The sequence below is a fragment of the Mastigoproctus giganteus genome, chromosome 5, assembly GCF_048544385.1.
Source record: "Mastigoproctus giganteus isolate SK-2022 chromosome 5, ASM4854438v1, whole genome shotgun sequence".
Classification (NCBI taxonomy): Eukaryota; Metazoa; Arthropoda; class Arachnida; order Uropygi; family Thelyphonidae; genus Mastigoproctus; species Mastigoproctus giganteus.
Genome location: NC_143579.1, coordinates 64,637,333 through 64,652,203, shown reverse-complemented (window position 1 = coordinate 64,652,203; position 14,871 = coordinate 64,637,333). Strand labels below are relative to the sequence as shown.

Here is a 14,871-nt window from a genome sequence, read left to right as displayed (position 1 = left end):
GCAATTCCCAATAATAATCGTTGCCTCTCAGTCCCCTATACAGACTACAGGCAAATAATACACCAAAAGATATTCTCCCAATGGCAGGATTCGTGGAATAGACAGACTACGAATAAATTATATTGTATAACGCCTGTAATTGAACCGTGGCAGTCTAGTCTGCGCAGGAATCATAAGGAGGAAGTTTTTCTTGCCCAGACCCGCATACGACATAGTCATTTGACTCATTTATGTTTGCTGAGGGATGATGATCCTCCTATGTGTGAGTCCTGTGGCACAATTTTATCAATCAGACACATTTTAATTGACTGTCCAGTTTTTAGCAATATAGGTTTTACCGCTTTTAACCATCTGACTGAGCAGTATACACAATCAGAATTTATCCGACAATGACCAAGTGTCTGCTATTTTTAGCTTTTTAAAATCGGTAAACCGTATTTACTCGTATTTAAATCTACTAAATCTACTAAATTTTTACTCGTATTTAAATCTACCTTGTTATTGTTAGTTGTTTATTGATATTTGTCTTTTACAGTTTATACTTGTTTCTATGCCTTGACTGAGTGATCTAATTCATTAGGCCACTGAAAGTTTTACTTTTTTATGACCAGGTTTTGGCACATTATAGCCTTAGTTGCTAATGCGCCAATAAAATCCAACCAACCAAGCAACCAAACAGCCTCAGCCATATTGACCTTAGTGTCAAAGATTCTATATTTTTCCTAATAGTAAAATGTAACATCTTTGATACATTAATAGTTTTTATTTATTTACTTATTTTTATTAGAAAGTATGTTTTACTGAATGTTTATAAGAAACTGTTTCAAAATCAGTCTTTTATGTTTAGTCTACATTTAAATTAACGTTAACTCTAAACTCTGCAAGCTTCATTTATTTAAAATGTTCTTTTTTGGATGGATTGTAAACTTGAAAGAAATCTGATACTGTGCAGCAAAAGGATTATTTTCAAATGAATAAAATATTTTTACTAGGCACTAAAAATTGAGGTAAATAAGCATGAAGGTGAAGAAGAGAATGTGATCATATCTGGCCAAGATGTTATGAAAAATGCTTCTGGTAAGATCTAAATTACATTATTCCACTATTTTTAGAATTAAACACAATAACTTTTATTCTTGAAATTGGTTGGTGGTTTATATTAAAAATTAAATATTAATTATCAGATTAAATTAAAATAGGTGATTAAAATTATTAGTTTTGAAAATTATCATAATTACTATTCTCTGGGAAATAAATGAAAAATTGAAAGAAACCTCTGCACTATCTCCAACAGGTCAGCATCTTTCCAAAAAAGAGGTTTACAGACTATGCAGCCTTGTAACTGTTAAGGTATAAAATAACCAAACAGTATTACAGTTTTAAAAGAAAGAACCATCAAAGTATGCGAATTTTGAAATGTAATGAAAAGTATTGGATGAAAAGCACACCAAGAAGCACACACCGAACTTACATGAAATAATGATGTCTGAAATACTGAGGGTATGATCATGCGCCAGTGTAAAAATTATATGAGATTGGAATACATTCGAAAGAGCATTATGTCAGACCTAATAAGATTAAACAGATTTTATTAGATCTGACTTATATTCTCAAAGAATAAAACTGAGACACAGTATTATGCAGAAAGCTTAATTGCAGAGGTGAAAAACTGGAAGGGCCAGTGAGATGATGTTCTAATTTGCTCAGACCATTGTTAAACTTTAGTCAACATTAATGACTTACTGTCTTGATTGACTTGTTCACTATTTATTTTTCATTTGGTCAGGAATGGAAAGAATTTCACTTTTCTTTTACTCCTCACTCCAGTAAAGGCATTTATAATTTATTCTGATAGATTTCAAGCCTTTTCCTCTGTATGCAATTATTTTTCAAGTTGTGTTCGCTATTATTAGCATTCACATTAGTAGAGGCCAGGGGTGGGCAACATCTCAATCTGGCCCACAAACATACATACTGCTGCCTGTGGTTGTTTTCAATATATATAATAACGGCCCGCTGAAGAATAATATCACGAAATTATGTTTATTGTAATTTTTATTATATTACCTGTTATTAAATGTTTTTTTTTAACATTTTGAGTACTCAATGTCTAATGAATCATTTGAATTTGTGCCAAATATCATGTCTCGAGTAAACAGCAGTGTTGCCAAATGGTAAGAAAGCATAGTTTCTGGCAACACTGGTAAGCTGGCATAGACTTGCATGCAGTCTGGGCCCCGAGTGCCAAGCGAGTCTAAAAGCGAATCTCAAAGCGCCTTCTCTAGAATTAGCTGTTTTCAGAGCATTTTCAAGTTTTTGTTGACTAAGTTATTTCTTTTCTGCTCTTCTCAATAAAAAAGTAAGCTTTTCAAAAGAAAGGAAAGGTACCTTTCTTCTTCCTATATATAGAACTAACCTACATAACACACTAACCACTAATCTCTTCTCGCTTGGTCACTGGTGGCACTGCTCCTGCCTCCACGTGGCGGGGCCAGTAACCTGGGGGAAAAGTTATCCTCCAGGGCTAAAAGGAGCAACCATGGATTGCAACAACTACCCAGCACTTGAGCCCAGATGCTCATGTCACAACATTTATGAAACCGAACGTGACGCATCCCAATCTAAGAGACTACGCAAAAATGAGAATGAAAACGAATATCCAACATTCCTCATTTTGCATTCTCCTTTCATCCAAACCTATGAGTGCCCTTTCACCATTTCTAATTCAGAAATATTTAGAAAGTGTGGCTGGTTCACCGAAAATTATGAAAAGACTCCGATCTGGAGATCTACTAGTTGAAACAACTAAACATCAGCATTCCCAGGCTCTACTGAAATTGTCAACTTTTGGCAGAATACCTGTACAGGTCACCCCTCTTAAAAGAGGGTGAACTTGTTCCCACTAGGAACATTATACTAACGTTCGGTATACCAACCTTACCATCATGTGTGAAAGCCAGATACCTGAACTGCAGAGTACGTCCCTACATTCCCAATCCAATCAGATGTTTCAAATATCAAAAATTTGGATCTCATGCCACATTAAATAGCTCCAAAGGAGTTATAGCAGAGTGGGATCTGATGAATGTCGCTGAAGATGAGATAGTAGAAGAATTACAAGAGCAAAAAGTTGTTCAAGCTAAACGAATAATGTTAAAAAAAGACGGTGAACTTGTTCCCACTAGGAACATTATACTAACGTTCGGTACACCAACCTTACCATCATGTGTGAAAGCCAGATACCTGAACTGCAGAGTACATCACTACATTCCCAATCCAATCAGATGTTTCAAATGTCAAAAATTTGGACACTCACAAACAGGATGTCGAGGGGACTCCACCTGCCCGAACTGCGGCTCCAAACCCCATTCACAGACTGCACTGCAGAAATTTTTTTTTTTTTTTTATGTAAACCCCAAACACGAGAGGTATTAGAACCTATAGTACTTAGTACCGTGCTTGGGTTGGAGATTGAGAAGATGAAAGAAGATATTTGTTGACATTGGACTTGAACTTCTGTAGACTGTAATTTTCAGGAAATATGTATGAAGGAAGGTTGTTCCAGAAAATGGCAGTTGAATGAATAAACGAGGAAGATGAAAAGTTGGTTCTGTGAGTTTGAAGTTGGACAGTAAATGGATGTTGGCTGGTCGCGGCATGTGTTCGGACTGTTTTGAAAGAGAGAGCGGGAATTATAGAAGCCAATTCAGAAGAACAGTGCCCATGGAAGTATCTGTAGAAGAGGCATGCAGCAGAAACAGTACATCTATGAGACAGTGAGTGGAGAGACTCTGTTAGAGATGAATCATTAATTAACCTAACTGTCCTCTTCTGAATGGAATCAAGAAGCCTGAGAGAGGTTTTGGGGGCACCACCCCAGATGTGGGAACAATATTCCATGGCTGGGTGGAGTCACGATTTATACAGAGTGAGCAGCTGTTTGGAAGAAAAGTAACGCCGAGAGCGAAAGAGAAAACAAAGTTTTTTAGATGCAGAGGAAGCAATATTTGTAATGTGTTTGTGCCAAGAGAGATTAGAAGTCAGGATAATCCCCAAAAGAGATATATCATTTTGCCTAGAAATTGGAGTGTCACTAAAGATAAGCATAGGAGCAGCAGAATCCTTTTTGCGAGATATAAGGCAAGACTGAGTTTTAGAAGGGTTGAAATCAACTAAGTTGTCTTTGCCCCACTGGAGAATTACCTGAAGATCGGCATTTAAGGAATTGGTAGCAGATTTTCGAGAAGTTGAAGCTGATCGAGCAGGACAAGGTTTCTCAAAATGGAAAGTGGAATGCAATGTGCTATCATCGGCAAAACTATAGATAGGATTTCCAGTCAATGGAAGAAGATCATTAATATACAAGAGGAAAAGAGTGGGAGAAAGAACTGAACCTTGGGGGACACCGGCATTAGTGGAGAAGTTAGAAGACAGAGGGCCATCTACCATCACCCTCAGTGAGCGATCAGAGAGAAAACTGGATAACCAATTACTAAAAACATTTGGCAAACAATAAGATGGAAGCTTGTTTAGAAGACCTTTATGCCAGACACGATCGAAAGCCTTTGAGATATCAAGAGCAACTACTTTTGTTTCACCAAACCTTTCCATTGAATTAGTCCATAAATGGGTAACATAAGCCAGAATATCACCAGTGGATCGACACTGACGGAATCCATACTGGCGATCGTTGATCAGACTGAAGGTTTCTAGGTAGTTTAAGAGTTGGCGGTTAATTGATTTCTCCATTACTTTAGAAAGAGTAGAAGTAATTGCAATGGGATGATAATTGGATTGGAGGGATTTGTCACCCTTTTTAGGAACTGGCTGGATATGAGCAAATTTCCAAGCAGAAGGAAAAACACCTTTGGAATAAGAAAGTGAAAAAAGGCGGCAAAGAATAGGAGTAAGTTCAGGAGCACAGATTTTGAGAACAAGTGGAGAAATACCATCAGGACCTGGAGCTTTCTTGGCATCATGATTCATCAAAATCCTTCTGACATCCTTTTGACGGAATACCACAGGAGGAGGCATTGAATGGAGCTTGTTGGGAATAGTGGGAGGTATTTTACCAAGATCATTAATACATGAGTTGGAAGAAAAATGGGATGCTAGCAGGTCAGCTTTATCCTTGGCTGAAGTGACAACAGAACCATCTGGTTTGGGCAGAGGTGGGAGCAGAGATGGACAAAAGTTGCGGCCAATAGCTTTGGCAAGAGACCAGAATGCTCGGCTACCATTAGGGCAAGAAGCAAGTTTTCTACTCTTAGCCTGTTCAAACTCTAGTTTGGACTGATTAATAACTGCTTTACATTTGTTGCGAGCTTTGGTGTAGGCAGAAAATGAAACTGGAGAATTAGAAACAAGTCAATTACGATATGCAACATTCTTCTCTTGAACAGCCTTAGCACATTTATTGGAAAACCATTGTTTATTTAAAGGAAGAGATTTTAAAGTGGAGTGTTGGATAAAGGATTCCATTCCTGCAAGAATAATTTCACTGACACGGTCTGAGCAAATGTTGACATCAGAAGTTTTGAAACAGTAATCCAACCAAGAAAAGAAGAAAAGAAGTCTTGCAGGTCATCCCATTTTGCATTATTGTAATGCCAAACAACACGAGGTTGGGAATAGCCATGAGATAAAGGATCCATTGGAGAAGAGACAATCACCAAGTTGTGATCTGAAGTGCCAAAAGGACCTCTCATATCAACCGTGTACTTAGAAGGGTTGTTTGTGAGAAAAAGATCAAGCCTATTGGCTGTATGATTAGGATTGTCCGGTATTCTTGTAGGTAAATGAACAATCTGTGCAAGGTCATTAGTAATTGCAAAAGCCTCAGCATCTCGACCAGCTGGTTCGGTATGACTAGAAAACGGAAGCCAGCTGGAGTTGTGAACATTAAAATCACCAAGGAAAATTACCTCACTGTTAGGAAAGTTGGACTGGAGAAAGTCAAGTTGCAAAGAGAGGAAGTCAAAGAGCTCCAAGTGATTAGTGGAGTTGGGAGAACGGTAGAGACAACAGATGAATTTGACACAATGAGGTAGAGAGATTTTAAGCCAGAGAAGATCAAAGATAGGAGATTCCAAATTGCCAAGTCTCTGACAGGGAATATCAGAACGGACATATGCACAAGTACCACCTTTGAGGCGAAAGGAATCATACAGCGAATAATTTGAGCAACTGAGATGAGCAGTATTTGAATCAACCGATAACTGAGATTCTGTCAGAAAAAGTACATGGGGTTTGGCATACTGCAAGTGGAAATGGACATCGTTGAGATTAGAATTGAGACCACGTATATTTGTGAAATGAATTAGGAAGTGCTTGGGAGGTTTAGATCTTTTCACAGATAAGCTTGCTCTATTAGTTTGACAATTCGTGGTGTATTCAATAGTAAGAAAAAGTGAGTGGGACATGCTGTATGAAGTAATGAAATTTTTGGATATGGCATACACACGGTAAGAATATACCCAGATCCTTGACATAACGTGGCCTCGACAATGCTCTCCGCATACACACTACTCGGACTCCCTCCAGTCACCATCTGGCAGAGTAGAGGTAGCAAGATGCCACATCTTGCTACCTCTACCAAATGCCACAATGCCCAAATTGTAAAGGCCAGCACCCAGCGTATTAAAAAGCATGTGAACTCTGGAGGTTAGGAAAAAACATCCAAAAATACAAAGTTGAAAAAAAGATCACCTACCAAGAAACTAGGAAGCATGTTATGCTAAACATGCCAAAAGTTACCTATGCTGCAGCAACCAAAAAAATATCAATCAACAGGTACACAAATGGCAGTCACAGTATCCCCATCCATTTCAATTGCCGATTGGGCTCGATCAGTGCTTTCGTACCCACAATCACAATCTACAGAACAATGTAGAGTAACTTGTGCTAGCAATACTCCACTAACAGTGCCACCAACTGCAACTGATACTTTGCCAGAAACTACAAAATTGAAAGCATCAGCGTCAAACACTGCAGACCAACCATGCTCAGGAAATATGGATATAGATTCTGGTACCCTGCAAGAAGAGGCCATTTTAGATTTACACGCAGAAGACGACATGGACATTGGGCATCTTGCCTTCCAGAAAAAAGAAAGGATAAAACTAGATCATTTCAAACAGGCTGGATACAAAAAACAGACAGAACCAGCTACAACCTCTAAAACTAAATAATGCAGAACATTATACAATGCAACTGTAGAGTTCTACGAAGCAATATTTTTGATATTTATGATCTCATCAAACAGAATAATCCAGTTATCATCTGCCTGCAAGAAATCAATGTAACTCAACAGGTAACTCCAGTGATTAAAAACTATAGTATCTACCAACAAGACAGAAACAGCACTAACTCAACAAGAGTTGGCGTAGCCATACTTATTGACAACAAGGTTCCTACCAAACAGATCTATCTACTGACCACATTAGAGGCTGTAGCGGTACGTATTTTTGAGTTTTATGCTAACCGTAGTCTCTGTGTACCTCTCCCCAAACAAAGAATTTACTGTAAAAGAGCTGGAGGATCTTATTCAGCAGCTTCCATCCCCCTTTCATTCTTCTAGCAGATTTCAATGGGCACCATCCTATGTGGGGATCTCCCAAGATAGACAAACGGGAAAAACTCATTGAAACAGTTCTTGATAATCAGAATCTCACATTATTAAATATTAATGCTAACACTTATATTCACTTTCCCACCGGAGTATCTACTGCCATAGCTCTATCAATATGTTCTCCAAAACTGTTCCCACTTATACAGTCGTTAGTTTTAAGTAACCCACTGAATAGTGATCATTATCCGATCATTTGCAAATTGCAAACAAATAGAACCTCACATATAACCAGCCACATAAAATAAAAATTTAACAATGCAGATTGGAACAAGTTCACCAATGCAGTTTCCTTTGATGATCAAGTCATCAAAAGCCAGCCTATAGATGATGTTACTGACCAATCACTACACAAATAAAAACAGCTGCAACTTGCTCTATAACCAAAACCAGAGTTGGTCCTCATAGACATGCCTGGTGGAATGATGCATGCCATGATGCCAAAAAAGAACAGAATAAAGCATGGAATCTATTTCACAAGAACCCAACAACTGAAAACCTGATAAATTTTAAGAAACTTAAAGCTAAGGCACGTTATGTGCAGAAAAAAGATTCTTGGATCGGGTTTGCTTCCACCATTAATGAAAATACAGAGCAGAAAAATCTGGAACAAAATTAAAAAGATGAATGGTAAATCCCACCTGGAATTAACACCTATTATAAGTTGGAAGAGTAAAGATTACTCCTCTCCAATAGAAATTGCAAACACCCTGGCCGAATCCTTTTCTGAACTCTCTGCCACATCCGCATATGAGTGAGCCTTTAAACAGATAAAAGCCAACACAGAAAAACATAAGCTTACCTTTAATACAACGGCATCTCTTCCATATAATTGACCTTTTACACTACTTGAACTAGAGAGCTCCTTAAATAGGTCAGCTAATAGTGCACCAGGTTTTGATGGGATATACTATATCTTGCTCAAACACCTAAAGAAGAAAGCTCTGAACTCATTACTGGTATATTTCAACCGGATATTCTCTGAAGGCTACTACCCTCTTTCTTGGCGCCACTCAATGGTCCTAGCCTTTGCTAAACCTGGAAAGGATCAATCAAATCCACAAGACTAAAATCTCTACTACTTTCAGATCTCTACTAAATTCACATAAACCACTGAAACTAAGACATATACTTGGAGATGATGCCAATTTATCAGAATTGTTTATTTATCTAAAAATGATCAATGTATACAACCACTTCTAGACCCATCTCTAACGTATTGATGAACATTCGAAAGTAACAGGCACAATTTGGCCATAGTAGCCCTTGCGCCAATAAATCCCACTACAACCAATATCTCTTAGTAGTTGCCTTGGTAAAACATTAGAAAAAATGATTCACGCTCGATTAGTATGGTACCTAGAATTTCATTCGACAATGAATAGGAACCAGTACGGCTTTAGAAAAAATCGGTCAACTCTAGATCTTATGATCAAGGCAGAATCCAACATACGGAATGCATTTATTTGTAAAGAACATCTTGTCATGGTCTGCCCGGATATAGAGGAAAGCCTTTGATACAACCTGCCGCTCTGGCAATCTTCAAAATCTGTATGCCACAGGACTCCGGGGTCAGCTACCACTAATCATACAGAGCTTTCTACAAAACAGAACCTTTCAAGTGCGTTACTGCAATTCTCTATCCTGCACATTTGTCCAAGAAGAAGGGATCCCACAAAGATCAGTTCTTAGTGTGATGCTCTTTGCAGTTAAGCTAAACAATGCAACAGAGAACATTCCAGTTAATGTTGACACCTATCTTATTGCAGACGACCTTACAATATCCTGCCACTCACAAAATATGCGTCAATTGCAGCTCTCAATAAACAAAATACAATCGTGGGCATCTCATAATGGCTATCACCTCTCTGCAACAAAAACAACTGCTATCCACTTTTGCAAAAAGTGTCAGCTGCATCCAGATCCTGAACTAAGGTTAGGAATCCAACAAACACCAATTAGCAACAATATCTGGCTTTTGGAACTAGTACTCGACACTAAACTTACTTTTCAGGCGCATATAAGGCAATTGCAGACGCAGTGCATGAAAAAGATGAATATCCTCAAAGTTATCTCTTCCATGGCATGGGGAGCCGATCGCTTCACTCTTCTGCATCTATATCAAACCTTAATAAGATGTTGTCTGGACTATGGAGCTCCAGTTTTTGATTCTGCACATAAGACAGCTTTGGCTTGGCTCAATCCAGTCCAGCATAGTGCTCTCAGGATTGCCTCTGGAGCTTTTAAGACATCCCCAGTACAAAGTTTGTATATAGATGCCAATGAGCCTCCACTAAATCTCAGGAGAAAAGTATTGCTTCTTAGCTATGCAGCCAAATTACGTAGCCTCCCTTCTCACCCCATATGGACATATCTCTTTGAATCTCAGTGGGAAAACTTATACAGAAACAAACCCAATGAAAATAAACCTGCAGGTATCTGGCTACAAGAGTTAACAGAAGACTGGGGCATCTATCTTGGAAATATATCTCAAGCTGCAAATGCAGTACAAGCACCATGGGAAATGTATACACCTCTTTGTGCTAACTATTTTCTTCAGTGGGGAAAACAATCCCTATCGAACAACAATCTTAGACAGTTACATGCGGCTCATACATTGGCCAATGCTCGCAGTCTCCAAATATATACAGATGGCTCCAAAACTGATATATCCGTAGGAGCTGGAGTAATCAGTCCTACAACCACTGTTTCTGTCCAGTTACCACTTGAATGTAGTGTTTTTACTGCTGAACTGTATGCAATCAAAATGGCTTTAAATGTCCTTAACGATCCTCTAAACACCTAGATCATAATTTACACAGACTCTTTAAGTGCTGTGAATGCCCTTCGGAATAAATCACAAAATTTCCATTAGATCTCAGTTATATCACCTCAGTGAAAATAAGTAAACTCACGTTTTGCTGGATACCCAGCCATGTTGGAATTCCAGGAAACGAGCGTGCAGATGAAGCAGCAAAACACCCTACTTGCTTCAGTTACATCCCAGTTCCATATTCCGACTACAAATCAATCATACAGCAGATATGCACTGAGATATGGTCTAAAATGTGGCATCACCAAACAGGTAACAAGCTCCGTCAAATAAAACAGAATCCACAGCTATGGAGATCCAGTTCCCGATTAAACAGGCAGGAAGAGGTTGTGCTTGCAAGAGCACGAATTGGCCATAGACATCTAACACACCTATTTTTACTCCTAGGTGAAGATTCTCCACTTTGCTCGTATTGTAGTACCACACTTACCGTGAAGCATATTATCATTGAGTTTCCACATTACCATTCAGCTAGAATTGCATGTTTCAGATCTTTACTAAATTCACAAAAACCACTGCAACTAAGACATATACTTGGAGATGATGCCAATTTATCAGAATTTTTTATTTATCTAAAAATGATCAATGTATACAACCACTTCGAGACCCATCTCTAACGTATTGATGAACATTTGAAAGTAACAGGCACAATTTGGCCATAGTAGCCCTTGCACCAATAAATCCCACTACGACAACAGCATGCAGTCAGTAGTTGTTCCCTGAACCTCAGCTCTGCAGAATGTGATTGCAGTGCAAGTGTATTGTGCATTTCGGCAGCAAACTAAGTGAATAGTCTATTGATAAAAGTAAATAATTTGGAGGCTATTTACCATTTTATTTTTATGAAGGTATTTATTGAAACCTATGACAATGCATAATTGAAAATCTAAGATTACTAAGGTTTTATAAAATCTTTAAAATTATAATAATTTTCGATTTATTGTTTTTATAATTGTGTAACTATAATTGTATTTTTGTAATTTTATCTTGAATTTGTATTTTGTTTTTCTTATTAATAAAATTAATTAAATGTATGAGTATGCATAAAAATTACAATAAATAACATAAAGCAGTTTATGACAATTCTTTTCATTATATGCCATTTCAATAATCCTAAAAATCGTAGCAAGTGAAATGATAGAGGCATATGATACAAGAAAGAAGCTTATACAGCATCAGAAAAAAAAAAAAAAAAAATCATTTCACCCATCCATTTGCTCCAAAAGTTTGTCCAGTTCTTCCTTGAATTCATTTAAAATATCAATTTCCACAATTACAGATGAAAGTTTGTTCCAGCAATCAACCACCCACTGGCTAAAAGCAAATTTCCACACATCTATTCTACAACGGGCTGAACTCAGTTTCAATATATGCCCTCTCAGGTTTGTAACTAGACCAAGAGAAAGAATCCCATCAGCATTGAGCCTGCCAAAACCATTCAAGACCTTATACACCTCAATAATATCACCTCACATGTGCTTAGTCTCTAGACGCTGTAATTTGCAGAACTTAAGCCTTTCTTGGTTAGAGTACCCCTTTGTTCCCCTCACCAATCTTGTTGCCTTTTTCGGTACTTGTTCTACCAACTCTACATCCTTCCTAAAATGAGGCCTCCAGGCATCTAGGCAGTACTCAAGGTGTGGACTGACTATTGCATTATACAAAGGGATAATCACCTTCTTATCCCTGCTAACAGAATTCCAGTGTAATTGACAAGACCCCCATGGGCTTCCCTGGCACCCCATCTGCACTGCACAGAAAACTTCAGATCTGACTTCACAATTACCCCAAGGTCTTTTATGCTCTCTACCACCCTGAGTGTAGTACTGCACAGTTGGTACGTTTTTCTGTGGTTACTGCTACCCATATGCAGTATTTTCCACTTGTCAATGTTAAACTTCACTTTCCACTTCTCAGCCCATCTGCCCAACTTTTCAAGATCCTGTTGCAGTAGCATACTATTGATACTATTGACACAGTTACTGATCACATTATGAGTCAAATACTGGCTGCTGCATGTACTGCGATTTCACAATCAACTACCCATAGAACCATAAATTATTGGTGGAATGAAGAGTGCAAGGGTGCAAAAAAATAAAAAACCGAGCATGGAATATGTTTCGAAAATAACCTACCACCGCCAATCTTATAAACTACAAGAAACTCAGAGCCAAGGCCCATCACATTAGGAAAAAAGCTAAAAAAGAATCTAGGATTCGATTTGCAAGCTCGTTTAATAAAAATACTGATACAAGAATAATATGGAGAAAAATAAAACAATGGTAGAAAAATGGTAAATTTCCCCCATTATCCTCCCCACTTCTCAATTGGAATGGGCAGGAGCTTTCTTCTCCCATAGATATAGAAAATGCCTTAGGGACTGTTTTTTCACAGTTATCTGCCTCAACAGCATACAACCCATCATTCCAGAAGATCAAGGTATTAGTTGAAAAGTACACACTGAACTTCAGACCTACGAGTACATGTTCTTTACCCTATAATCAACCGCTTACAATGCTTGAAATTCAAGAAGCCATATCTACCTCAAAAAACAGTGCTCCAGGCCCCGAATATATTATATAATGCACTAACACTTGGATAAAAAATCTGTCTCTTTACCGCTGACCTTTTTCAATCGCATCTTCCTTGAACATTCGTTCCCCAGTTCCTGGCATCACTCCTATATAATAGCAATTCCAAAACCAGGGAAAGATCAATCTATTCCTCAAAACTATAGACCCATTTCTCTCACAAGTTGCTCAAGTAAAATTGTGGAAAAAATAATTCACTGTCGACTCACATGGTATCTCGACTCTAAAAATATAATTTCTGACAATCAATTTGGTTTCAGAAAGAATAGATCATCTCTCATAGGAGCCTCCGTAGCCAGGTGGGCAAGAGCAACAGTGTATAGCATATGCTTCTTGATTAGACCGGGGTTCGAGCCCGTGATCACCAAATACGGAGGATGTGGAAAGGTCAGGGAATGACCACCGCATATCCCTGGAGCAATATGGCCTTAGTTGCTAATGCTCCTAAAAAACCAAATAACAACTGGATCTCATGATCAAACATGAACAAACATCAGGAATGCATTCATCCATAATGAGCATCTACTCATGGTATGCCTTGATGTAGAGAAAGCCTTTAACACCACATGGTGTTTTGGTATCCTGAGAGATCTGCATTCCCTTGACTTGTGAGGCCACTTACCATATTTCATACAGAACTTCCTTCAGCACAGGTCATTTCAAGTTCGATACCAACAAGTCCTCTCCTAAACATATATACAAAAAGAAGGGGCCCCACAAGGCTCTGTGCTCAGTGCCACCTTATGAAAAAATCACATGACCAAATTTATTCCCAACACTGAATTCATACCTCTATGCCGATGATCTCAATATTTCTTGCAATTTGCAAAACATGGCCTTCATTGAGCGGCAGCTCCAAATTTCAATTAATAACATCAGATGTGGATGGCACAGAATAGGTATCGACTCTCTTGCTCAAAATCTAAAGTAATTCACTTTTGTAACAAAAGAAAGATGCATCTTGACTCGGAGCTACACTTAACAAATCAGCCTATCTCAGTTGTGAACAGCATTCGGTTTCTTGGTCTGATTTTCGATAGCAAATTGAACTTTGTGGAATATGTTAAATATCTATACATCTTGCCAGAAAAAAATGAACATACTTAGAATTATTTCTTCAACATCATGGGGGTGCAGATCGATACACGTTACTTCACTTGTATAGAGTTCTAATCAGATCTCGCCTTGATTATGGTGCAAGGGTATATGATTCTGCTAGGGAGAGCATGCTAGCACAGCTTTCCCCTATCCAACATTCTGTCCTGAGGATAGCTATAGGCTCTTATAGATCTTCGCCAATTCAAATTCTTTTCATTGAAGCTCATGAACTTCCCCTAAACCTCAGGAGCAAGATGTTACTACTCAACTATACAACTAAAGTCCAAAATCTACCTACCCATCCCGTTAGACCGATAATTAATGATCCCCAGCTTACAATGTACTATAGAAATAAACCCAGAGCAGTTCAGCCTACTGTACTCAGATTTCAGGCATTATTACAAATTTGGAATATAGATTTTGACAAAATTCTTCAAGATCCAAACAGTCCAGATCCCCCCATGGTATTATCTTAAACCACCCTGTGACAGCTCTTTCCTAAACTGGGGAAAACACTCTCTTGCAAATGTCAACATACAACTACAACTCCATATTGCCCACACTCAAAATCATCTGCAATTTACAAAAATATATACCGATGGGTCAAAATCTGAGAGTAGCATTGGTGCTGCAGCCGTCTTCCCCAATAAAACCTTCTCTGTATCGCTTCCCAATGAATGCAGCAGCTATACAGCTGACTTATACACCATCAAACTTGCAAT

The 14,871-nt window shown here is 38.3% G+C and overlaps 1 protein-coding gene across 7 annotated transcripts in view; it reads left to right on the top strand.

The window, feature by feature from the left end:
* LOC150085455 (uncharacterized) overlaps positions 1 to 14,871 on the top strand; it is a 1,845,429-nt gene that overhangs the window by 1,200,216 nt on the left and 630,342 nt on the right. For all 7 annotated transcript variants that reach the window (XM_090374043.1, XM_090374041.1, XM_090374042.1 and 4 more), the window contains one exon: positions 993 to 1,077. In XM_090374043.1, coding sequence (XP_090230169.1) covers positions 993 to 1,077 — 85 coding nt within the window. The remainder of the gene's footprint in view (positions 1 to 992; positions 1,078 to 14,871) is intronic.